Raw genomic sequence first — 25248 nt, 5'->3', positions numbered from 1 at the left:
AGCATGGATGTTTTTGGGGAAAGGGAAATTAACATAAAAACTGCAGAAATCTGAAATAAAAGCAGAGATTGTAAAGTCAGGGTGGCTCGAGCAGCATCTGTGGAAAGAGAAGTGCAATTTAAATTGATGTCCTAATTAATGAATTTTCAAATTAATGAATTAATGCAAATTTTTAATCAAACTATAAAGTTTTTGACCCGAAATGTTGACCAATTTAATTTTCTTTCCGTCGATGCTTCCTGAGCTGTTGAGTTTCTAGCATGTTTGTGTCTCCTGCGTCTTAAGAGGAAACTGGACAAAGAAACAGAGGAATAAGGAATTGAAGGGTACATGAGGTGTTCTGACGAAGAGGCACGAGAGAGGAAATCAAGGGATATGGTGAAAAAGCAGGAACTGATTTTAGATTATCAACCATGATCATATTGAATGGCGGTGCTGGTTCGAAGGGCCGAATGGCCTACTCCTGCACATATTTTTCGATGTTTTCTAAGTTTCAATGGAAGCGTTGACACCAGATGGATGTTTTCTTAGCTACACCCTGGTGATAGGGGGTGCTGCACTCTGTATTTCCAGGGCACACGTGTAATCTGTATTTAGACACTGCTTGTTCCACAGCGGACAAACAGCAACTTGTACAGTGACAGTGCTCAGGCCAAGCATCTTGGACGGAAATGAACAGAAACAACTCGTCCTATTGCCTCTTGTCTGAGATGGGCCAGGGGCCAGGGGGTTGCGGGGATCAGGCGGGCGGCAGAGGGGGAGCGGGACAGCGGCAGGCTGCCGTCGCTGGTGGTGGGGGCTTGGAGCCGGCGGCAGTGCCCCGGTCGCGGTGTCTGCGGGCGGTCTGCGTGCTCAACGAGACGGCCAAGCCCCAGAGCACGGAGTGGGGTGCACTGCAGTGCCTGGAGCGGGCATGTCGGAACCAGGACACCGAGCTCACCATCCTCCCCTTCGGCCAACTCGACTTCGGGGAGACGCCGGTCCTCGACTCCTTTTACCATGCAGGTTGGTGGGCAATACATTGGCTATTAATCCCTTCGCGGCGTTAATCATTTATTTTCATATTGGAACTTGTGCGCATTCTTGTAATAAAGCATCCTCGTGAATAACTTAAATATTGGAACATAATTATCTTTTTAATGTAATTAACTTTTTCACCGTAGAACTATCAATTTTGTTATATAACTTTTACATAATTTTATTAAGCCTTTCTATGAGAAATATGGTTGGATTCTCAGTGGATATTGAGTGGGTATACCGTTAAGAGCAGGTGGTATAACTTGGAATGCATTGTTGTGTGGTCACTGATGTTAATTGTTTGCCATTGAAGCTCTCCACAATTCACATGTGTTACTAAACGGCAATGTGGAGAATAATAACGTGAAAGGGTCTCAACCCGAAAAGTCACCCATTCCTTCTCTCGAGAGATGCCGCCCGTCCTATTGGGTTACTCCAGCATTTTGTGTCTATCTATCGTGCTGACGTTACCTTGGCGACTGTTTGAGATATCGCTATGGAGAAACTTTTTTCCCCCCGGATGGAAATGTCAAAGACTGGAGGGCATGACGTCAAAAGCTGTAGATGTAACCCTTTCCCACACACAGACCAGACTTTGAGCACTTTGCATGGGAGTACAACCACCTCAAGAAGATTTCTGTAGATGGTTCCCGTTTATCTTGGGTGCAGGGAGATGTCCATGGTGGAAGTATTTTGGGAGGCCACCAACAACTTATAAGTTTAGTTTAGAGAGACAGCATGGAAACAGCCTCACCAAGTTCATGCCCACCAATGATCATCCGTCCACACTAGTTCTGCTATCCCTCTTTCTCATCCACTCCCCACATATTTGGGGCAATTTTACAGATGCCAATTAACCTACAAACCCACACGTCTTTGGAATGTGGGTGGAAACCGGAGAATGCCTACAGTCATAGGGAGAACGTACAAACTCCACAATGAGAGCATGGGTGGTTAGGATTGCACCCGAGTCACTGGCATTGTAAGGAAGCGGCTCTACCAGCTGAGCCACTGTGCCGCTCCAGTCAGGATGCTAACTATGCCTGGGAATGGAGAATGAGGAGGTTGAATGGGGTACATTAAATGGAGTTTACTCCACATCTGGTGACAGTATTATCAGCAGCTTCTTAAGGGCCTGTCCAAATTGGCCGTCATTTGAGCAAATGCTGGATTACTGTTGTTAAGTGGTGATAGGCATGAACGCTGATCATGATGAGAAGTCTGGCATGTGAACTTGTCCTTTGTGAGTCATTTTAATCTAGATGACTGGGCACACAAACATTATCTGGTGCTTTTCTTTTGACCAATGGGGCAAAGAGGTTGGCATGATCAAAGCCTGTGCTGTATGATTCCATATGGCATTGGTTCATCAGTGTTGGGCCAATGACTGTACCGTTGCCAGAGACTTTAGGGATGACGGAGGGTGATATGATTAACACAGGCTATTGCAGTGAGGACATTTCAGTGGTTAAAATATACTGTTGTGGTGGACAAGAGTGAACAGAAAGAGTGCAGCAACTACAGTGTCTCTGAGGTCTCTTGTACTTCCGGTGGCGTTGGTGCCAGCAGAGCCCGGTATCTTTAGTGTTTTTTTTTGTGGGATGTGGGGGAAGAGGACGGTGGGGGGATACCGTATATGACGCGACTATTAACGCAGGCTACCTACCTGCAGTGCCGGACATTCCAGCAGCAGTGGTTGAAATATGCCTTACGGGGGTGTTGTGGACCTGCTGCACAAGAGTTGCAACAACGCGGGCGGCGCTGATGGACAGAGTGCAGCGAACTGCCCACAGTGTCTCTGAGGTTCAGCGGGAGCTGATGGAGATCCGGGGCCTGAGGACCACCGTCGGGGCTTGGGTTGAACAATGGATGCTCGGAAGGCCCCGACCAGGGTAGATGGACTATGGTGTTGCCATGTGGTTAGTCTGGGACTTTCTGTGTTTGTGCTTTTTGATTTTTAATTCAATTCAATTTTATTTTTTGTTTTATTATTATTTATTTATTATTATTTTTATATTTTTCTTGTGATTTTTTTGGCTCAGCTGTACGGGAATTCATTTATGCTCAAAGTGACCAATAAAAAATACAAGAATACAAGAATACCTCAGGATTAGTAAGGCTTTTTCATTGATTATATGGCCATGTGGAGTCTCAGGAGGTAAAAACTTTCTCAGAGTATGCCACCCAAAATAGATATTAGATTTTCATTCATTGTGGTAAATTTCAAAAGTCTATTGACGTATTTGTTTCTGTTTAAAACCGCACGAGCCGCATAAACATTTTCCAATTTAAAAAAATAATTTAATTATGCCTGAGGCCTGTTCTACATTAGAACACTGGGAACCATCATTTTGTTTTTTCAATGCATGAAGGCACGGAGTGCAGGAGACTGGGGGAGGGGTGATTATATAGAGGTGTATAACATGAGGGGAATAGATGAGGTGAATACGCTGTATTTTACCTACATTTGGGGAACCACGAACCAGAGGACATAAGGTGAGAGAAATAAAGTTATAGTAGGACTTGGGGGACAACATTTTCACTCAGAGCGGGGTGGGTATGTGGAATGAGCTGATGGGATATAGTTGAGGCAGGTACCATAACAACATGTAAAAGATACTTGCACAAGTACATGTGATAAAAATATAAGAAAAGTTTACAGCTTATATTCAGTCTCAAATCAGGCTTTTCTCCAATAGATTAATGCAGAAAGGCAAGTGTAGGTTTGCCTCGGGTTGCTGTGTATTGAGATAATGAATGACTAACATTTGTCTACCATATGACGAGAGAAGAAGCTAGATTGATCTCACTAAGGGGCAATGACAAATGGCTGATGTCTTTGATATGTAAAATGCCTTGCACCAAATGTCCGATGTCTGTGAGGGGGGAAGTGACGAGAGAGGAAACTAGATTGATCTAAGGGGTATTAACAAATGGCCAATGTCTTTAATATAACCATATAACCATATAACAATTATAACAATTACAGCACGGAAACAGGCCATCTTGGCCCTACAAGTCCGTGCCGAACAAATTTTTTTTTCCCCTTAGTCCCACCTGCCTGCACTCATACCATAACCCTCCATTCCCTTCTTATCCATATGCCTATCCAATTTATTTTTAAATGATACCAATGAACCTGCCTCCCCCACTTCCACTGGAAGCTCATTCCACACCACTACCACTCTCTGAGTAAAGAAGTTCCTCCTCATATTACCCCTAAACTTCTGTCCCTTAATTCTGAAGTCATGTCCTCTTGTTTGAATCTTCCCTATTCTCAAAGGGAAAGATATGTAAGATATCTTGTGCCATATGACAAAATACCTTTGTGATGCATTCTGTAGAAACCTTTATTTCCTGTACCTCTGACCATGATTAATGTTTGTGGAATGTGCTAAGGTGACAAAAAAACACTATATAATATGATGTAATTCTGTTGTTCGAAGAAGTGGACTGAGGACAGTGAAGTGTCTGTAATGCTCACTTCACTGGAGTACCTTACCACTGCTGTCGGCTTATAATAAGTCAAGTCAAGTCAAGTCGTTTATTCATCACATACACATACGAGATGTGCAGTGAAATGAAAAGTGGCAATGCTCGCGGACTTTGTGCAAAAAGACAAACCAACAAACAACCAAACAAACTATAAACACAATCATAAACACACAAATATACTTTTACATATTAAATATTGGAAGGAAAAACGTTCAGTAAAGTTAGTCCCTGTGAGATTTACAGTCCGAATGGCCTCCGGGAAGAAACTCGTTCTCAACCTCTCCATTCTCACAGCATGGCAACGGAGGCGTTTGCCTGACCGTAGCAGCTGGAACAGTCCGTTGCATGGGTGGAAGGGGTCTCCCATGATTTTATTGGCTCTGGAGTTGCACCTCCTGATGTATAGTTCCTGCAGGGGGGGCGAGTGAAGTTCCCATAGTGCGTTCGGCCGAATGCACTACTCTCTGCAGAGCCTTCTTGTCCTGGGCAGAGCAATTCCCAAACCAGATGGTAATATTTCCGGACAAGATGCTTTCCACAGCCGCTGCGTAGAAGCACTGGAGGATCCTCGGAGACACTCTGAATTTCCTCAATTGCCTGAGGTGGTAAAGGCGCTGCCTTGCCTTACTCACGAGTGCTGCGGCGTGTGATGTCCATGTCATATCCTCGGAGATGTGGACTCCCAGATATTTAAAACAGCTCACCCTATCCACAGTATCCCCATTTATCCTCAATGGAGTGTACGTCCTCGGATGATGTGCCCTCCTAAAGTCCATGATCAGCTCCTTCGTTTTTTTTGATGTTCAAGAGGAGGCTGTTATCCTGGCACCCGAGTGCTGCTAAATCAGCCACCTCCTCCCGGTAGGCCTTCTCATCGTTGTCTGAGATCAGGCCCACCACCACCACAGTATCATCAGCAAACTTAATTATTGAATTGGAGTTGACCCTAGCCACACGGTCATGTGTGTACATGGAGTACAATAGGGGGCTGAGGACGCAACCCTGGGGCGATCCTGTGTTCAGGGTGAGGGACTTCGATGTATTCCCTCCCATCTTGACTACCTGGGGCCTGGCAGTAAGAAAGTCCAGGACTTGAGTACTCGCCCCGAAATTCCATCGGTTAAAAAGTGAAGTTTTGAACTGGTCTACCAAAACGTTTGTGGGTTGTCTGTTTATTAAGAAGCTAACCTGTTATAAAAGTAACTTTTTCACATGGATAGGAAAGGTTTTGAGGGATATGGGCCAAACATGGGAAAATGGAACTAGCTTAGACAGGGCATTTTGATTGCTAAAGATGAGTGGGGCCAAGCGGCCTGTTTCTTTGCTTGATAGGTCTCTGACGCCATGTCTCTTGGTGCATTGCAGGTCAATGCTCTAATGCAAGAATGTGATTATTTTGGTTCATGGTGCTTGCTGCAGTAATAGCAAGACTCGGGTCCAATTTTGGGTGGGCAGGCAGCATCTCTATGAATGGTTGAGGGAGAGGCCAGAGGCAGGAGCGAGTCAGGCAGTCCGCTGATTGAAGCTGATGTTATGGAATTCACAATCATTGTTGGGTCTCACTCGTGTGTGAATTTGTTTTGCTGTGTGTCCAAAATGGCTGCCAGTTTTGTGTTTCAAACAATATGTTCGATAAACATTTTGGGAGATTTTGCGCAGTAGGACATTTGACAAAATAACCTCAGACTGGATTCTCCTTAATGTGAGTTCTGCATTATCCGAGGAAAGAGAAGACAATTGATGAATTGACCTCTTGTTAGGAATATGTGGGGAATAAAATAGATTAAGATAGGATTAGTGTAAGTGGGTGCTTGACAATCAGAGTGGACCCCGAGGGTGAATGGCCTGTGTCTGTGCTATTTCCCCGTAACTAAAATGAAAACATGCTGGTAACTTGGAAGGAACAAACATAAATCAATTCATTTTACTTAAAGCATGAAACTTTTTTTATTACGTTGTCACAACTCTAAAACTCATCCATCAAAATTGTGTAGGACCCTTGACCATCAATCAATATGTTTGTCACTTATCACATCTGCAATTATCAGTTGATCTCTTGGAGATGAGGATTAGTCTGTTATTAATTGAAGTGGTTAAAGGAAAGGTCAGGGGTGAACCTTGGCATGCTGGGTTATTACTTGAGTTATTCCTATAACGCATCAGCAACTGTACATGGAAACATATTAATAGAACTGTTAGAATAAATACACTCATCTCATTTTGCAGTTTGGCCAGTCCTGATGATAACAATCACAATGTTAAAGATGGAAGCAGATCCAATGCTTAAGAAGTGATCTTCATGAGTAAAGTGTGTGCTCAATATTGAGAACTTATCTTCCTAGGCTACTTCTGAGGTGTTTTAGCTGCCACTTGATCCACTTCCACATGGATGTCAGGGTGTACTACAAGGATGGTTGTTGCGGTGAATGGCTGGCAATTACAAATCCTCCATCAATAATCAACAAAAACATGTCTAAAGTCAAATTATAGACAATCATGCAGATCCTCATCCTACAATGTTAAGGATTTGATGGTGTGACCTTTCAAAAGTTGACCAAGTGTTAAACTCCTGCACATTGCTGTCTGGGGTTTTTTTTAATAAATATTTTTTTTTATTAGAAGCAATTGTACAAGGATAAGACGATCGGCATAACTCTTATACAATTATTGTACAGCTTCATTTTTAACCTTATAACCTAAATTTAAAAAAAAAGAAAAAAAGGAAAACAAAGAAAGAAGAAGGAAAAGAATGAAGAAAAAAGAAATAAAATACAAAAGTGCAGGAAAAAGACGCCTAAGCTACCAAAGCAGTGCAGAAGAAAAGAAAAGAAAAGATGGAGATATACCTTCCTCCCCGTCCAGTATCATTTTGGTGCATCTGACTGAAGCTGGCATAACTTTACTTAAGTTTGCCTCTTATTTATTTACTACTGTAATTGCAAATAATATCTTGTGCCAAACTTTAGTAACTGGCTCTTTTGGAATTGCAGGGACAGCACAGTTGCATTACATACCTGCTTTGGGTATGATCATTATATTGGCCCATTACATTAGGTGGCATGGAGGTGCAATGGTAGAGTTTCTGCCTTACAGCACCAGAGACCCGGTCTCAGTCCTGACCATGGGTGCTGTCTGTACAGAAGTTGTACGTTCTCCTCATGACCGCGTAGGTTTTCACCGGCTGCTCCAGTTTCTTTCCACATTTCAAAGACGTACAGGTCTGTAAGTTGATGGACTTTGGTGAAGATTGTAAATTCTCCTTAGTGTGTAGGAGAGTGTTTGTGCACGGGGATTGCTGGTCAGTGCGGACTCGGTGGGCCAAAGGGCTTTTTCCCACGTTGTATCTTTAAACTAAACCAACTTAAAATGCACTTGAAACAGCATTGGTGAAGTTGGGCTGCAAGATTTCACCAGGAGGATCTGCAGATTGCATTGTACCATTGTTAGGTAATTAATTTAAGGAAAAGGACACAGAGTTGGGACAAGGAGATGATTTTCTACTTGCCAGGTAAATCAAGACTCCGTCAACCATAACTTGGGTGAAGGGTATGGAAGTTTACTTCAAGGAGTCACTGTGTTAAATTGGATAGCTCCAAAAATAAAAAAGGACATAGAGATATTAATAGGCCTGTGTTGCTATTGATGCAAGCAAAGTGCCAACTTTTCTCTGCCATTGTGCCAAGAGTAGTAAATGAGACCGTGCAGGCGAACATTAACCTCCCTAATCACTAAAAATGTTAAAGGTACTGCAATTATTTCTCTTTGCCTATTCCAATAATATGCATTCCTTAAAATGTTCTGCAGCAGTGTTTATAATTCAGCTGTACAGGTGCACAACCTTTTATCCGAAGTTCCAAATAACGAAAAGCTCCGAATAGCGGACATTTTTTCGGTCCTTGAAGAAAGGTCCTTGAAGACGTTCACCGAGGGTGGCCCGCAGAGGTGACAGCGGAACCTCCGGTCGGTCCTCGAAGAAAGGGGAACTAAATCCCCATTCATAAAAGAGAAGGTGAGGGTATATTGTGCGGGAGGGTTAATAATTGACAATCTGCTGCTCTGCCCGCTGGGTTAAAAAGTTCCCACGGTAGACTCACGATACACAGCCCCGTTCCAACTCCAGAGGAACACGCTCCCCGTAGGGACAGAAGCTGATGGTGTGCAAGGTACGTCTTGGTCTTGGGGTTGCGGATGAGGGGGCACAGCTCGGGCTGTGACGTCTCCGGCCACCCCCCTGTACAGGAGCTGAGACTGGGAACTGTGGGGTTGTTTGCAGTTGCAGAGGGAGGGGGCAAGGGCGGTACAGTTCCCAGTCTCAGCTCCATTCCAGGGGGGTGGCAGGAGACGTCAGGACCAACGGGACACCAACTGCAAGCACGGAGATCCCAGAGACTCACAGCCAGCAGCAACTCTAGCCCAGCCCCGCTCCAATTCCAGAGGAACCCGGGTTGCGGATGAGGGGGCGCAGCTCGGGCTGTGGGCGAACTGCCACTTGTTGCTGTAGCGGCGCATCGGGGAGCGGGTTCATCCCCCTGGACAGGAGCTGAGAGACGTCGGGACCGCCAGAAGCCGCTCCCCGATGGGCCGCTACAGCGACAAGTGGCAGTTCGCCCACAGCCCGAACTGCGCGCCCTCATCAGGACACCGACCCCCAGGCCCACTGCAAGCATGGAGATCCCAGAGACTCACAGCCAGCAACAACTCTAGCCCAGCCCCGCTCCAACTCCAGAGGAACCCGGGTTGCGGATGAGGGGGCGCAGCTCGGGCTGTGGGCGAATTGCCACTTGTCGCCGTAGCGGCCCATCGGGGAGCGGATTCCTCTGGAGTTGGAGGGACAGGGAGACACAGCGGCTTTTGAGAATGGTGGGCAATCACTTACAAAGTTCTGCCCACACAGTCAGTACACCTCTCCTACACTTGTCTCCCGCACTAAGATCATCTCGCAGAGAATGATCCCAGCCTAACCCTCCCTATTCTCTCCTATTCTGCAAGAAAAAACTACATTGAAGACTCAAACTCGCGATCAAGTAACTGCCGGGATCGAGGCGCAAACTCGCGATCTTGCGGATATGAGCCGAGCACTCTACCACTGAGCCAGCCGTTAAAATCTACACTAAAAATCTTCCATTCCGAAAGCCGAAAAATTCTGAATTACGAAAAGTGTCTGGTCCCAAGGCTTTCGGATAAAAGGTTGTTCACCTGTATTTGGATTTAGTTGCAACATTGAACATTTAATAGAGATATCATGTCCTGCATCTTTAAATAACTTGATTTTAAAATTGCTTACAATGATCTTTAAATAAATTTACTTTGAACCTATCACTGGCTTCGCCGCGGCAATGTGAAACTGTGACAATAAATTAACAATATATGTTTACATGTGGAATTTTCAAAAACATACATTCAGCTATTACAAAAATGTGTCTCTTTGTGAATGAGTGCAAGTCAGCAGAGTCTCATAATTGTGCCACTGGGGTGTGGCCAGTTTGTTCGGCAGAGCAAGTTAGCCTGTTTCAACCTTATACCAATGCAGGGCTCGAAATTAATGGTTGCCTGGGTGCCAATGGCCACCTACAGTCCCGTCGGGCAACCTAAAAGCCATGCCATTTTGCCCGGCTTGGCAAGAACTCGGGACACCTGCCGTTCAACTCTGAGCGGGGGCCCCTCTCTATCTCTCTCTCTCTCTCTCTCTCCCTCTCTGTCACTCTCCATCTCCACCCGCCATCCGTATTCATGTCCGGGCCACTGTTCTCCGTTCTCCACCTGCTCCTCATCCACCAGCACGGCCGGCTGCCTTTGCACATGCGCACTGCCACGGCCTGCACATCCTCCCCTGCATATGCGCACAACCACGACCAGCACATTATTGGCCACCCTGCACATGTGCACTGCCACGGCAACTGGTTGGCGCCGTGCACTTTCTCCCTCCCTTTGCCTTGTGGGAGATCTGGCCCCCATTGCTGTCCGGTCGCCGCCTTGCCACGACCGCTGAAAACAAACCCAGAATCACTCCCTGGAGCTGGAGTAACTCCTGGGAGTAACTCTTGCTTCTTGGTTTCCTGGTCCTCCAAAAATATTCCAAATGGAATTTAAACTGGAGTGGACTCTCCACCACCAAACTCCAAACTCTGAAAAATAACAGCCTATTGCACTTTATCTGTTTATTTATTGTGTATATATATGGTCTATGGTATATAGACACACTGAACTTTTATCTCCTGTTCTGTATTCTGTTTACATTTTCTATTGTGCTGCACCAAGCAAGAATTTAATTGTCCTATCTGGAACACGACAATAAAACTCTCTTGACTCTTGACTTGGACTTAAGCAAAAAAGGGTTCTTGGGGAAAAAGAGCTACTTTAAATTTTGTTACATCTGGTTGGGAAACTATGGCAGGGTGAAGACTATTCCATGCTTTAATTTTACGGGGGATGGAAACTCCATGGAGCAACCAGCATCTCTGGATAGAAGAAATTGGGTGATGTTTCGGGTAGAGATCCATCTTTAGATTTCCTCTGGTTTTAGTGTTTTTAGTTTAATTTAAAGATACAGCGTGGAAACAGGCCCTTCGGCCCATCGGGTTCACGCCGACCACCGATCACCCGTACCCTAGTTCTATCGTGCGTGTGTGTGTGTGTCACACACACAATTTCCCTCCTGGGATTAATAAAGTTCTATCGTATAGTATCTTGTGTGTAGGAAGGAACTGCAGATGCTGGTTTAAACTGAAGATAGACATCTAAAGCTGGAATTTCTGGACAAAAGTAAAATATTATGTTTTGGGTTGGGTCTGAAAAAGATCCCTGCACCTTTGGAATGTGGAAGGAAACAAGAGCACCCGGAGAAAACCCATGCGATCAAAGGGAAAAGGAACAAGCTCCATACAGCCAGCACCCATATTCAGGATCAATTCTGTGTCTCTGACACTTTTAGGCAGCAACTTTATGACCATTATACTTTCCCATGGTCTTGAACTGAATTAAAATATACAGTAGCTGTAAAGGGGGACATAGCATCACTTAGAGATTTAAGACTGAAAATTGACGTTTCTTTTTTTTAGTAGCCAAAGTTATCAACGTATAATTTTTTGTGTGTGTGGAAAACAAAATATAGTGGCACAGCTGGTGGACTTGCTGCTTCACACGCCAGAGATCTGTGTTCAATCCTGTCCTCGGGCACTCTCTGTGTTGAATTTGCACATTCTCCCTGCATGCGTGTGGGTTTCCTCCCACATCTCAAAGACGCATTGGCTTTGTAGGTGAACTTGTCTCTGTAAAATTGCCCCTAATGTGTAGGGAGTTGGTGATGAAAGTGGGATAACAGAACTTGTGTGAATGGGTAGACAAATTGCTGGAGAAACTCAGCAGGTGAGGCAGCATCTATGGAGCGAAGGAAATAGGCGACGTTTCGGGTCGACACTCTTCTTCAGACTGATGTGAGGGTGTGGGAGGGGTGGGAAGAAAAAAAGAAGAGGCGGAGACAGTGGGCTGAGGGAGAGCTGGGAAGGGGGGAGAAGAAAGTAGGGACTACCTGAAATTGGAGAAGTCAATGTTCATACCGCTGGGGTGTAAACTACCCAAGCAAAATATGACGTGCTGTTCCTCCACTTTGCGGTGGGCCTCATTCTGGCCATGAAGTAGGCACTGGGCAGAAAGGTCGGATTCGGAATGGGAGGGGGAGTTGAGTGCTGAGTCACCGGAGATCAGGTTGGTTAATCCGAACTGAGTGGAGGTGTTGTGCGAAGCGATCGCCAAGCCTGCGCTTGGTCTCACCGAGGTTGATCATACGCTGAATAATCCAACCACATTTTTGTTTGGAAGTGGAAAGAAATAATAGAAATTGCATTCATTGCAACGTGTAAAAAGAGTTGAGATACTTTATAATAATTTTGCTGCATGTCATTGTGGTATATATCATGTCTTGATTGGTGAATATGTTTAGTTGTGACTTTATTTGAAGCAGAAATAATATGTGAATGCTTCATTGAGCATATTTCCGACTGGTAACTATGCACTTCGTCCGAACACATTATCGCACACGTCATGTAAACCGTCTTAAATGACCACTCAAACTGTCATTTGGCAACCTAAAAAGCTGCCTGGCTGGCAACAGGGAAAAAATGTTAAGTGAGAGCCCTTCAATGTAAAATGAAAATACAAAAATGTAGGATACAATGGCATTTAATTTCCTGATCCACAACAATGGTGTGTCTTGTATATATTTTTTCTTCTGCCAGGATTACTTTGTTCGATATTGGAAAACCATCCACATTGCTGTTGTCGCTATCTGTTAACTCTTTGTGTTAAAGGTCTCCCCAATACTTTGAATGAGATTATTAAAACCAGGTTGATGCTCCATATTTCCGTCTCTCAACTCTTGGTCCTTGATAATGGGTTTCACTTTATTTTTTAAGTTGATGTTCAATTGTTTCCAACGTCCTGCATGTTTTCCTTTCCTCTTTTGTAATCAACTAACATTAGTAAATTTTCATTACATGAGGTGGAATTTTAGAAAATAAAGATCTTTTAATTTACCTTTTTTCTTTTAACGCTCTGGGGTGGAAATTGTTATGTGCAAGAGATTTTTTAATTGTATGTTTTGGTACTTTCTCCATTGGCATTTTTAAACGCATAAATGTACAACGTCCTAGCAATGTTACTTGATGTTTATTTCTTCTTTTCCATTCTTTAAACTGATTCGACCCGAAAAGTTGCCTATTTCCTTCGCTCCATAGATGCTGCCTCACCCGCTGAGTTTCTCCAGCATTTTTGTCTACCAGTTCTCATTTAACAAACTTGCTATTTATGATCTCATAGCCTGTAATAGTTTCATCTGTTTTTGTTTTTAAATAATATATTTTCCCTTTATCATTCTCTTTCCCTTTAATATGTTTTGCTCTGCAAGTTGTTTAAGTAACTCCTAATTTCCTCTGACTCTGCAACTACTCAGTTCGCTGGATTTACCAGACTTTCATCTCACTATAGCCATAGGTTGCTTAACCATACATGAAGCTTTTGCCTTTCAAGGATAAGTAGTGTTTTTGTATCGATCCTTAAACTTATTCTGAATAGTTTTCTCTCCGAGGTCAAATCCCTCTTCAAAGTCACTCTCCCCAAAGGATTTTCCACAGGAGTAAAAAGAACTCGATGTTTTGGGAGCCAGCTGTACTTGTATCCATAAGTGCCTTGTTCCTTCCTTTCCCAAAGGAACAGACCTCCTCCCTTAAGGCCAAAACCATTTCCTTTCTCATGGTTAAATGTTGCTGTTGTTTCTCTTTCCAAATTTAATCCATTTCCAAGAAATGGTACTTCTGCTGATTGCCTATTGTAAATATTTAAGAAAACAAACAGCAACAAAATAAATCACACTTGCAGTTGAATTCATGAGAAATTAAGGCTTTCTCATGTGCATGCTGTCCCAAGAGAGATGATGACTAAATAATTTCATATGTCCAGTGCCTGGGTATAACTCAGTTTGCCTAGTGCCATTTTGGCATTGGCTTGCGGTGGTATGGAGATCGCTCAAAAGATGCACTCCCTTGGTAGATTAAAGGGATGGTATTTTATAATCGTGTATTCCTGGTAAGGGTGATAGAATTGAGTTAAGAGCGTCACAACAATGCATCATTGATCAATTTCCCTCCTGGGACAAAACAAAGTTCTGTCGTATTTCACATAGCAGAAGCCGTCGCCTTTTCCCTTGTCTGCAGAGTCTGTAGACAATTAATGAACAATAAATATTTACTTTCATTTAGAGATACAGTGCAGAAACGGGCCCTTCAGTCCACCAAGTCTGCATCGACCAGCAATCCCCGTACACTAGCACTATCCAAGACACAATTTACAAATTTTATCTATGCCAATTAACCTACAAACCTGTACATCTTTGGAATGTGGGAGGAAACTGGGGCACCTGGAGAAAACTCACGCAGTCACGGGGAGAAGGTACAAACTCTATACAGACAGCACCTGTAGTCAGGGTCAAACCTGAGTCTCTGGCGCTGTAATGCAGCAACGCTACCACTGCATCTCTGGGATACCCTAAATGGAGAAACCCACGGATTGTGTGGAAGGGCCAGATGACTCAAGGGTGAGTTATGTTTTGTTGAAACAAAGAACGCAGCAGTCCCTGACTTCCCTTTGAAGCTGTTGCTTTGCTCAGAAATCTTTGTGTTTGTTTTCGTGTGATTGCCAGGCAGGAGGACACGGGTCAATTCTTCTGATGGTGGTATTTGTATGCCTGTGCTGGATTCCTTGCGGAGGTGATTGTGTTTTTAACAGGGTTGTAAAATGGGCAGTTTTGGAACAGTGCCCTGTTATGGCACCACTGCCAGGTATTGAAAACATAATGGGACGTTTAATGGGCATCTCATCCACTCCTACCTCTTTGTGTGAAAATTGTACCTTTATATGAGGAAATGTTCCACAAGCTCTTGGCATGGGTCAGACCCAAAATAATATAGTTTGGAAGGTATCAGATGCCCCTGAAACACTGAATAAACTAGTTGCCTCGACAGGAATTAGGAACGTCATTTGAAAGTTTTCCTCTGTTGTTTGGGTCTGTTCCCCAATACTATTTTGCATCCTATTCCACTAACAGGGAAAGACAGAAGGTGCTGGAGTAAAGGGGCTGTCCCACTTGGACGACCTAATTGGCGAGTTTAAGGGGCTGTCCCACTTGGACGACCTAATCCGCGAGTTCATATCATATCAGCGTAAGAAACTCATTCTGGGTGTTAATGAGTGATCGATACTGTGTTTACTTGTAGGAGTGTCATAGTAGGTCTTGAGATTTTAATGGTATTGGTCTATGGATCTTTTGTCTGAACTCTAGATTTAGGTTGCATCTGTACTGTGACTAAATTGCCAAAGCACAACATGACCGTCACAGCAGTACTACTCTTCTGGCTTAGAAGTGTGATTCTTGCTTAGAAGTGTGATTCATTCAAAGAATGAAGAGGGTGTCTAAGGATAAGGGACGTAGTTTGGGAAGACAAATTCTATTAGAACATGTAAAGTAAATGGGAGTGATCTTTGGAGTATTAATGTATGGAGGAACCTTGATGTGCAAATCCATAGCTCATTGAAAGTGATACTGGTGAATTGATAAGTTAAGAAGGCATTTGGTACATGGGCCTTCATAGACCATGGCATTGAGTAGGAGGATTGGGATGTCATGTTGCAGCCGTCCGAAATATTGGTCAGATTGGAGTTGGAGTATTGCAGACAGTTCTGATTGCCTCACTGCAGGAAGGATGTGGTGTCAATAGAGAGAGGAGATTCACCAGAATGTTACCTGGAATGGAGAGTTGTAGTTATAAGGAGAGATTGGATAGGTCGTGTTTATTACTGGAACATAGGAGACTGTGTGGTGATCATATAGAGGTTTATAAAATTATGAGATGTGTAGTTAGGATAGAATCTTTACCCTCGGGCAGAGAGTCTAGAGTCTGTTTACTAAAAGGCACAGGTTTAAGGTGAGACGGGAGAAATGTAAAGCAGGTTAGAGAATTATATTTTTCACATTGACAGTGATGGTAAAATGGAAGGAGCTGCCAGAGGATATGGTAAAGGTCAATAGAATTACAATATTTAGAAGGTATTTGGACAAGTACTTAGATAGGAAAGGCATAAGGCATGCAACAGGGATTGGCATTATTAGGCAACACTGTTGACAGGGACAAGTTGGCCAAGAATGTCTGAATTAGTGTTGTGTGTTTCTCTCAGATCCTGGGTTTGAATCTTGAATGAAGCCCTTGGCTTTTTCTGCCTGAGGCAGATTAGCCATGACTGTTTGGCCGGATACTTGCGCTCACTCTGCCAAGGCCTGCTAACTGTTTTGATTCCTCTTCCGATTCCATGAATGAAATTTTCTGTCATTGACCTCCTCCATTGCCAGAGTGAGACCAAATGCAGATTGGAAGAACTCCACCTCGTATTCCACCTCGTATTCTAATAGGGTAGCTTACAACCCGATGATATGAACACTGAATTCTATGATTTTAAGTAATACCCCCCACCCCTCCCCATCTCTTCTGCCCTCCTTCACATCCCAGTTTGCACACATTTCTCCCACCACTAGTCACCTGCTATTTCCCCTCCTCTGCATGCTCATGTCCTATCCCCAAATCTTGTGTTTCCCTTTGATCCTTCCTCCTGTCTCCTTCCACCCACACACTTCATTCGAGCTTTACGTTTCACTCCTCCTCCTCTTCCCTTATCTGTCATCCTTTTGTCTCCTTCTCCTGGACAGAGTGGATGTGAAGAGCATGTGGGAGAGTCTAGGACCAGAGGGCACAGCCTCAGAATAAAAGGACGTACCTTTAGAAAGAAGATAAGGAGGAATTTCTTTAGTCAGAGGGTGGTGAATCTGTGGAATTAATTGCCATTGACGGATGTAGAGGTCAAGCCATTGGGTATTTTTAAGGCCGACATTGACAGATTCTCGATTAGTAAGGGTATCAAGGATTATAGGGAAAAGGCAGGAGAATGGGGTTGAAGGGAAAGAAAGATCAGCTATCATTGAATGGTGGAGTAGACTCGATGGACTGAATGGCTTAATTCCGCTCCTATGACATATGAATGTCTGAACTTATTGAACTGTCAGTCAGATCTTCTTTTACAGACATTGCGGTGGTGGACATGACTGATGTTTTCAGACAACTAACACTCTTCTATCATCTGAGCATACGAGAGAGCTTCAGTATGACAAACAACATCGTTCTTTACCACAACACTGACCTGAAAGGTGCCCAGTCACTTAAGGTTAGTTAATTCACAGTTACTGTTGCAATCTGTCAGTTTCACCAAGATGTAGTAAAACGTGTCAGCTGACAGTCCCTGGAGAATATGCTTTCATCCGATGTGCTATTTCAAATTAACTGCCTCTCGTGGAGTTGTTTCTGCTTTGGCAATTCCACTTCAAAGTACAATGTTATATAGAGAGTAAGGATTTGGACTTTGAGAAACTGGAATGTTGCCATTGGCCATTGCACCAGCTGCAACTGTGAGCTGAAATTGGCACCAGTAACTTGGGACCACATATTTATCATTCACTCTCTACTCAATGTAGTGCTGCGCTATTTGCCTCCAAGTCAAGTCAAGTCAAGTCAAGTTTATTCGTCACATACACATACGAGATGTGCAGTGAAATGAAAGGTGGCAATGCTCGCGGACTTTGTGCAAAAAAAGTCCAGTCACAGGAATTGGGTGAAACACTCGGCAGATCAGTGGAAAGAGAAACAGAGTTCATGTTTCGGGTCAGAGACTGTGCACCAGAACTGGAAAAGAGGGATTGTCTTTGAATTGAACTGCCTTCAGAAATAGTCCTATTAAGTGCAGCACAGTAGTGCAGCTGGTAGAGCTGCTGTCTAACTGCACCAGACACCTAGGTTAGATCCTAACCTCTGATGCTATTTTCAGGGAGTTTGCATGTTCTTGTTGTGACCATGTGAGTTTCTTCTGGGTGCTCAGTTTCCTCCCACTGCCCACAGCCCTGTAGGTTTATAGGCTAATTGGCCACTGCAAATGGCCCCTAACGTGTAGAAAGTGGATGGGGAAAGTGGGATGACATAGAATGAAGGAAAATGGGTAATCAATGGTTGGTATAGACCTGGTGAGCCGAAGGGCCTGTTTCCATGCTGCATCTTTAAAAAAAAGTATTTGACTTGATCTCGCTTCATCACTGATGGTCCTTTTTGTCCCATCCATTTCCCCTGCCACCCTCTCCGTGACTTTAAAATGGCCTTGTTTTGAATATTTTTTCCCCAGTTCTGGTGCACGGTCTCTGACCTGAAGCATGAACTTTGTTTCACTTTTCACTGACATGCTGAGTGTTTCAACCAGTTTGTGTTTTTATTTTCTCTCTGATGCGGGAGCTTTGATCGCCGGCTGCAGGAGCTTCGATCGCCCCGACTCACTGCGGATGGTTCGACTACCCCGACCGTGAGAGAAAATGAGGGAAGAAGATTAGACTTTATTGCCCTCCATCACTGTGGGGAATGTGGGGAATCCACTGTGGTGGATGTTTATGTTAACTTTTATGTAGTTGTGTGTCTTGTTGCTTTTTTAAAAATATCGCTGTATGGTAATACGAATTTCACTGTACCTTAGTGGTACACATGACAATAAAAGACCTTTGAAACCTTTAAATTGCCCTGTGTGAAGATTTCTTGGGCTATATCTGTCACTCACAATGCACCGACTTAAAACCCCTTAAAGTGGCCCTCAAAGCAAGGTATTATGAGTTTTGTAAAAGAGGGAACTGCAGATGTTAGCTTACATCGAAGTTGTGAGTCGGAACCCTTCTTCATACCGTCTATTGAGAATATTGTGACTTTTTTTTTGTGTTGACTTTAATGTACATTTTCTTCCTTAGGCTACAAGTGGCAGTTATCACTTTATCCCCTACGTGACAACCACAAATGATGACTTCCTGTGTTGTGAAAATGATGTTCAACGAAGAGCCTCTGAGTACTTGCAGCCAAACTGGGACAACCTTCTGGGACCCTTCTGCCAGCCATTAGTGGAGAAACTGATCAGTATTCTGAAAGATATTGACATTACCACAAGGTAGCAATTTGCAAATGACTAGAGATGCTTAATGGAAATTAATGATTTGGAAACTGAAGGTCTTGTTAAGGCAGCACAGTGGCACAGCCAGTAGAGTTGCTGTCTCTCAGCGTCAGAGACCCATGTTCGATCCTGTCCTTGAGTGCCGTCTGTGTGGAGTTTGCATGTTCTTCCTGTGACCACGTAGGTTTCTGTCGGGTGCTCCCGTTTCTTCCCAGGTCCCAAAGATGTGCGAGTTTGTAGGTTAATCGGTCTCTGCAAATTGCCCCGAGTGTAGAGGGAATGGTTGTGAAGTAGAAGTAGTGTGAATAGGTAATTGATGGTCAGCATGGACTCAGTGGGCTGAAGGACCATTTCCCATACTATATCAATCAATCAATCAATCAATCAATCAATCAGTTTGGTGTAAATTCTCAGTGTTTTTATTATTATGACAATGTTGGTCTAAGCTAAAAAAAAAAACGCCTAATAAAGTCTTAAGTATATCTCAGTTTGCTTTGCTGACAATGAATATTCATAAAGATTTTATAAAGTGCATATGAGTGTTTGGGCTCTGTTTTAAAGTGGCTGGAGCTTCGATTTACATTTTAGAATTTTCTGTGACGTTTCTCAAAATATTGCTCAACTTCAACATTGACGATTCTCTGATCCACACATAATGCATCGTCGCACATATCATTCTTTCTTTGCATTTACTCATTTAAATGAGTGACTTTAGACTTTCGAGATATAGTGCGGAAACAGGTTCTTCAGCCCACCGAGTCCATGCTGACAAGCAACCAACCCGTACTCAAGCACTATCCTACACACTGGGGTTAATTTACAATTTACAGAAGCCAAATTAACTTACAAACCTGTCCGTCCTTTGAGTGTGGGAGGAAACCGGAGCACTCGGAGAAAACCTACATGGTCACAGGGAGAATGTACAAACTCCGTACAGACAGCACCCATAGCCAGGATCGAACCCGAGTCTCTGGTGCTGTAAGGCAGCAACCCTACCGCTATGCCGCCCCTATGACCAGTTCATCACTGCTATTAATTAACTGATGATAATGGGAAGCTTTTTCAATTGCTTGCTGCCATGGGTTAAGAGTTCCTTCATTCAGTGCAACACCTTGGTCACTACAAGTAGGACTTTGTTTTCTAAATCCTTGTGTGGGCCTGACAGGATTTGTTTTGGGCTCTTCATTCTGTGCACAGACACAGGCAACTAGACTCACTGAGTGAGGTCAAATGGGTTGCAGTGTGTAATTTGATATTGGTTAAACATTCATTCACCGATGGTATTCTTAAAAAAAATAAAACACGAAGTACTGCAAAGTAAACTTCAAATGGCCCCAAATGTATTGGGCACAGAACCAATGAACTCAAAGCATTCATCTTCTTTCGCAGGCCCAGTTGGTTCTGCAATTCCTCTTCTCTCCCTCACCCTCCCTCTCCATAACAAACTATCTACTCAGGACCCTGACTTGATCATGTCCCTTATTGCTTGGTACTGACCTTTCACTGCCCTGACCTCTGATGCCCTGGCGCTTGGCCCTCCAACTCTTCCATCATCTTGGGGCTGACTCTCTCTCTACCCGTTAGTCTGAGCCACACTCAGTTAACAGCAAGCTGCCTTCCCAACTCCTGCCCGCATCATCTCTGCACAAATTATGCCCTCAAAAAATCCTGGAAAAGAGGACCAAAAGGCTTGATTTGCAAGGAGAGACTGGATAGGTTGGAGGTTCTCTCCCCTCGACTCATCAGAGATGTAGGGGTGACCTTGTTGAGTTTTGCAAAATCACGAGGTGCGTAGACAAGGTGAATGATCACAATCTATTTCCTAGGATAGGGGAGTCTGAAACTAGGGAGCACAGGTTTAAGGTGAGACAGGAAAGGTTAAAAAGGGAACATGAGGCAAGGTGAGTATCTGGAACAAGCTACCACAGGAAGCTGTAGCAGCGAGTATTGTATCTGTTATTGCCGATTGTCCACGAAAACAGAGTAAGGGATTTACTCCAACCATTCAGTGAAATAATGAGTTGTTTCAAGTTCTATTGAATAGCTAACAATGTATTTTTATTGCTGCAGGCCAAAAATACTAAAGACTGTTTGTTATATTGTTTAATAGAGTTGCATTACACAATTGTCAATCAAAGCAATTGCCTGTCAATATCAGTGACTTCCCGCAATATAACTCGTAACCTGTGTTCTTAAAGAGACAATGGTGTCTGATTACTGTGGGGATACTCCATCTGCTATAACTGAAATCTGTTATAACGAGGGTAGATTGTAGTTACAACGTTTAAAAGGCATGTAGACTCCTCTGACAACAGGAAAGGTTTACAGGAATAGGCGCCATATACAGGAAAATGGGATTAGCTCAGGGAGGCATCTTGGTCAGCATGGAGATATGGCTCTATGACTTTCAAAGATCAGCAGGTTGGGCCTGTGCTCATGACTTTTAATGGAATGAGAGATGATCTTGAATTGTGCAGGATTCTGAGAAAGATTAACGAGGTAGATGCTAGAGGATGTTTTCCTTTTTGGGGGAATCTGGGCTTAATTTCACAATAAGAAGTCATAATTATAAGTAGAGATGAAGAACATCATCTTTCATTGAGTTGCATAATTTTGGAATTCTCTGCTCACAGAGTTATGAAGGTGTAGTCATTGAACATATTCAAAGCTGACGTTAGGCAGACTGTTGGTATGTAGGGGGTTCAAGGCTTGTGGGAAGTGGGCAGGGAAGTGGTGCTGAGATTACAAGAACAATCAGGTCTTGCATCCACTCAATGGTAGAACATGGTGAAGGATCAATTTGGCCAAGTCCTTTTCCTATTCCATATAACCATTTAACCATATAACAATTACAGCATGGAAACAGGCCATCGCGGCCCTTCTAGTCCGTGCCGAACACGAATTCTCCCCTAGTCCCATCTACCTGCACTCAGACCATAACCCTCCATTCCTTTCCCGTCCATATAACTATCCAATTTATTTTTAAATGATAAAATCGAACCTACCTCCACCACCTTCACTGGAAGCTCATTCCACACAGCTACCACTCTGGGAGTAAAGAAGTTCCCCCTCATGTTACCCCATAAACTTCTGTCCCTTAATTCTCAAGTCATGTCCTCTTGTTTGAATCTTCCCTACTCTCTGGGAAAAGCTTATCCACGTCAACTCTGTCTATCCCTCTCATCATTTTAAAGACCTCTATCAAGTCCCCCCCTTAACCTTCTGCGCTCCAAAGAATAAAGACCTAACTTGTTCAACCTTTCTCTGTAACTTAGTTGCTAAAACCCAGGCAACATTCTAGTAAATCTCCTCTGTACTCTCTCTATTTTGTTGACATCCTTCCTATAATTAGGCAACCAAAATTGTACACCATACTCCAGAATTGGCCTCACCAATGCCTTGTACAATTTTAACATTACATCCCAACTTCTATACTCAATACTCTGATTTATAAATACTCTATGCTCTGATTCCTTATTGTGTATGTAAAGACAGTTTGGCCTATTGGGCCTGTACTGCTTTTGAGATCATCTGTAACACTGCAGAACTTGTTGGAGAGATTGCTGGGGATTTATACCACACAACCCTCCAGGACTCTTCCTGCACAATAGAATATTACTGCACAAAACTGGCCCAGGCCCTGTTCACTGCATTATTTAACATGCTGTTCGTAGTACAGAAATTTGGGGCCATAGATTTTAGGTTTACTATTGTCACGTGTGCCAAGTTACACTGAAAAGCTTTGTTTTGCATGCTGTCCGCTCAAAGTCAGATAATACTATACCTAAATACAGTCAAGTCAAACTCAAATACCACAGGTGGAGTGAAGGTACTACAGAGTGCAGAATATAATTCTCAGCATTATAGCACAACAGTTCCACAGACCACGTCCAATGGTATATCACTTGCTTAACTTTGGAAAATGTACCAAATATTCACGGTTTGTAGTGATATTTACAATTTCCACCTGATACCACACTTTCTATCATTGCTGTTTACTGCCACCACTGATCTGTCCACAGCACGTATTTGAAGGATACTCTGCTGAGTGACATTAGAAAAGCACGAGAGAAGTACCAAGGGGAAGAGTTGGCCAAGCAGCTATCTGCCATAAAGTTGCGTATGGAAAGCACGGAGGTCATTACACCTGACGTTATCACAAACCTCCTTTTCTCTTACAGAGATATCCAGGTAATATTTTTTTTTAATGGTAAACATGCCCAACAGATTATACATGCCAGACGATATTGGGATGTTATTGTCTATCTTCACAAGAACTATTTTTTTACTTTTAGAAGTTATCAGGTTGAATTTGTACAGCTTTAATCTAATTTTGTTTTGACGGAGTGCTTCGCTTCACTGACAGGATTATGATGGCATGGTGAAGTTGGTGGAAACACTGAAGGAGCTGCCGACCTGTGACCTGACTGAACAGCACAGCATCGGCTTTCATTATGCCTTTGCACTGAACAGGTACTGTCACTGCTGTTTAGTCACAGCTGGGGTAGAAGGCATGGGTGTGGGTGCTCGGGAGGCCCCGACCATGGGTGAACATCTGGGAAGATCGGCGGGGAGGCTGGCTGGACTATGGTACCTTCCTCAACTTTGGTGCCACTGTGGGGTTATGTTGTGTCGTGGACTTCTGTGTTTGTGTTTTTTTTTAATATGTTTTATTTATTTATTATTTATTTTTATGTTACTTGACGGTATAGAAAATCCATTTTGTTGTCTCTTATGAGATAATGACAATAAATTGAATACAATACAATACAATACAATGGGCTCTGGACTGAAAGGCTTATTTCTGCGCTGTATCTCTGTGGAGGGCTGTGGAGGCCAAGTCAGTGGATATTTTTAAGGCAGAGATAGACATGTTCTTGATTAAAACAGGTGTCAACGGTTATGGGGTGAAGGCAGGAAATGGGATTGGATATTGAATGGCGGAGCAAACTCGATGGGCCGAATAGCCTAATTCTTCTCCTATAACTTGTGACTTTGTAATCTGCAGCCTTCCCCCTTCAATTGATTCATGGAATTGGTTGCAAGATACAGCATAGAAACAGGCCCTTTAGCCCACCAAGTCGCCATCAGGGCAGCACAGTGTCGCAGTGGTAGAGTTGCTGCCTTACAGCACCTGAGACCCGGGTTCAATCCTGAGTATGGGTGCTGTCAGTACGGAGTTTGTACGTTCTCCCTGCGACCACGTGGATTTTCTCCGGGTGCTCTGGTTTCCTCCCACACTCCATAGGTGTACAGGTTTGTAGATTATTTGGCTTCTGTAAATTGTCCCTAGTGTGTAGGTTACTGCTGATGTACGGGATGACCGCTGGTCGGCGCAGACTCGGTGGGCCGCAGGGCCTGTTTCTACGATGTCTATCTAAAATAAAGTCTAATGTACAGTTTAACCCTTTAAAGTGCAGTGTTTTTTTGGTGGGTCTCTGGTCAGTTCAAGGGAGAGGTTGAGTAGACTGGGACTCTATTCCTTGGAGTACTGGAGGATTAGAGGTGATCTTTTAAAAGTGTATAAAATCATGAGTGGACTAGATCAGGTAAATGCAGTCTCTTGCCCAGAGGAGGGAAATCGAGGTCCAGGGGATTGGCCAGATTGCACTTTTTCTTGCAGATGATAACTGTAAGACCCGTTGCACTTGTGTCATTTAAGTAAAGCAGAGTGGAGTAGTTCAGACAGAAGCCTGGCACGCTGTGCATGCTTTCGCTCTCACACCCGTACTGAGCTGGTAACTTGGAGTCACTCTATATACTTGTGACACTTCTAGCATTTCCATGTAACGCCTCTGCTTGTGGAACAAATTGGCAGCTGACTGGAGAAAGCAGCACTATGCACAGGCATGTCTTATCGAATGTTAAACCCTTGGAGCGCAAGAGGAGCCAACTGCCAGAACCATTGCTCCAAGTGCAGTAGATGTGGAGCATCACTCACTCCATCCCCAAACACTGTTCCCACTCGGTGGATGTCCAAGCACTTTAGAAGTAAAATTTGAAGTAATTTTGTTTTGCCAGAATATGACAAAATTTGCATCACTGACAACTGCACAAAGAAAAAGGGCAATGTACCTCGAGCAATCTGGCACTGGGAGGAGAAAGGACAGTGTAGCCCATGCACGCTCACACCAAGCGATAGACTTTGTATCTTGCAATGAGAGA

General features: G+C 43.6%; 1 protein-coding gene across 1 annotated transcript in view; it reads left to right on the top strand.

The window, feature by feature from the left end:
• Positions 1-201: 201 nt before the first annotated feature.
• map3k15 (mitogen-activated protein kinase kinase kinase 15) overlaps positions 202-25248 on the top strand; it is a 102020-nt gene continuing 76973 nt past the window's right edge. Inside the window, exons 1-5 of the mRNA XM_055644944.1 lie at positions 202-1005; positions 17135-17274; positions 18887-19080; positions 23106-23274; positions 23450-23556. Coding sequence (XP_055500919.1) covers positions 672-1005; positions 17135-17274; positions 18887-19080; positions 23106-23274; positions 23450-23556 — 944 coding nt within the window. The 5' untranslated portion in view covers positions 202-671. The remainder of the gene's footprint in view (positions 1006-17134; positions 17275-18886; positions 19081-23105; positions 23275-23449; positions 23557-25248) is intronic.

Source organism: Leucoraja erinacea, chromosome 13, assembly GCF_028641065.1.
Source record: "Leucoraja erinacea ecotype New England chromosome 13, Leri_hhj_1, whole genome shotgun sequence".
Classification (NCBI taxonomy): Eukaryota; Metazoa; Chordata; class Chondrichthyes; order Rajiformes; family Rajidae; genus Leucoraja; species Leucoraja erinaceus.
Note: the sequence above shows the minus strand (reverse complement) of the source record. Positions and strands in the feature narration are given on the sequence as shown.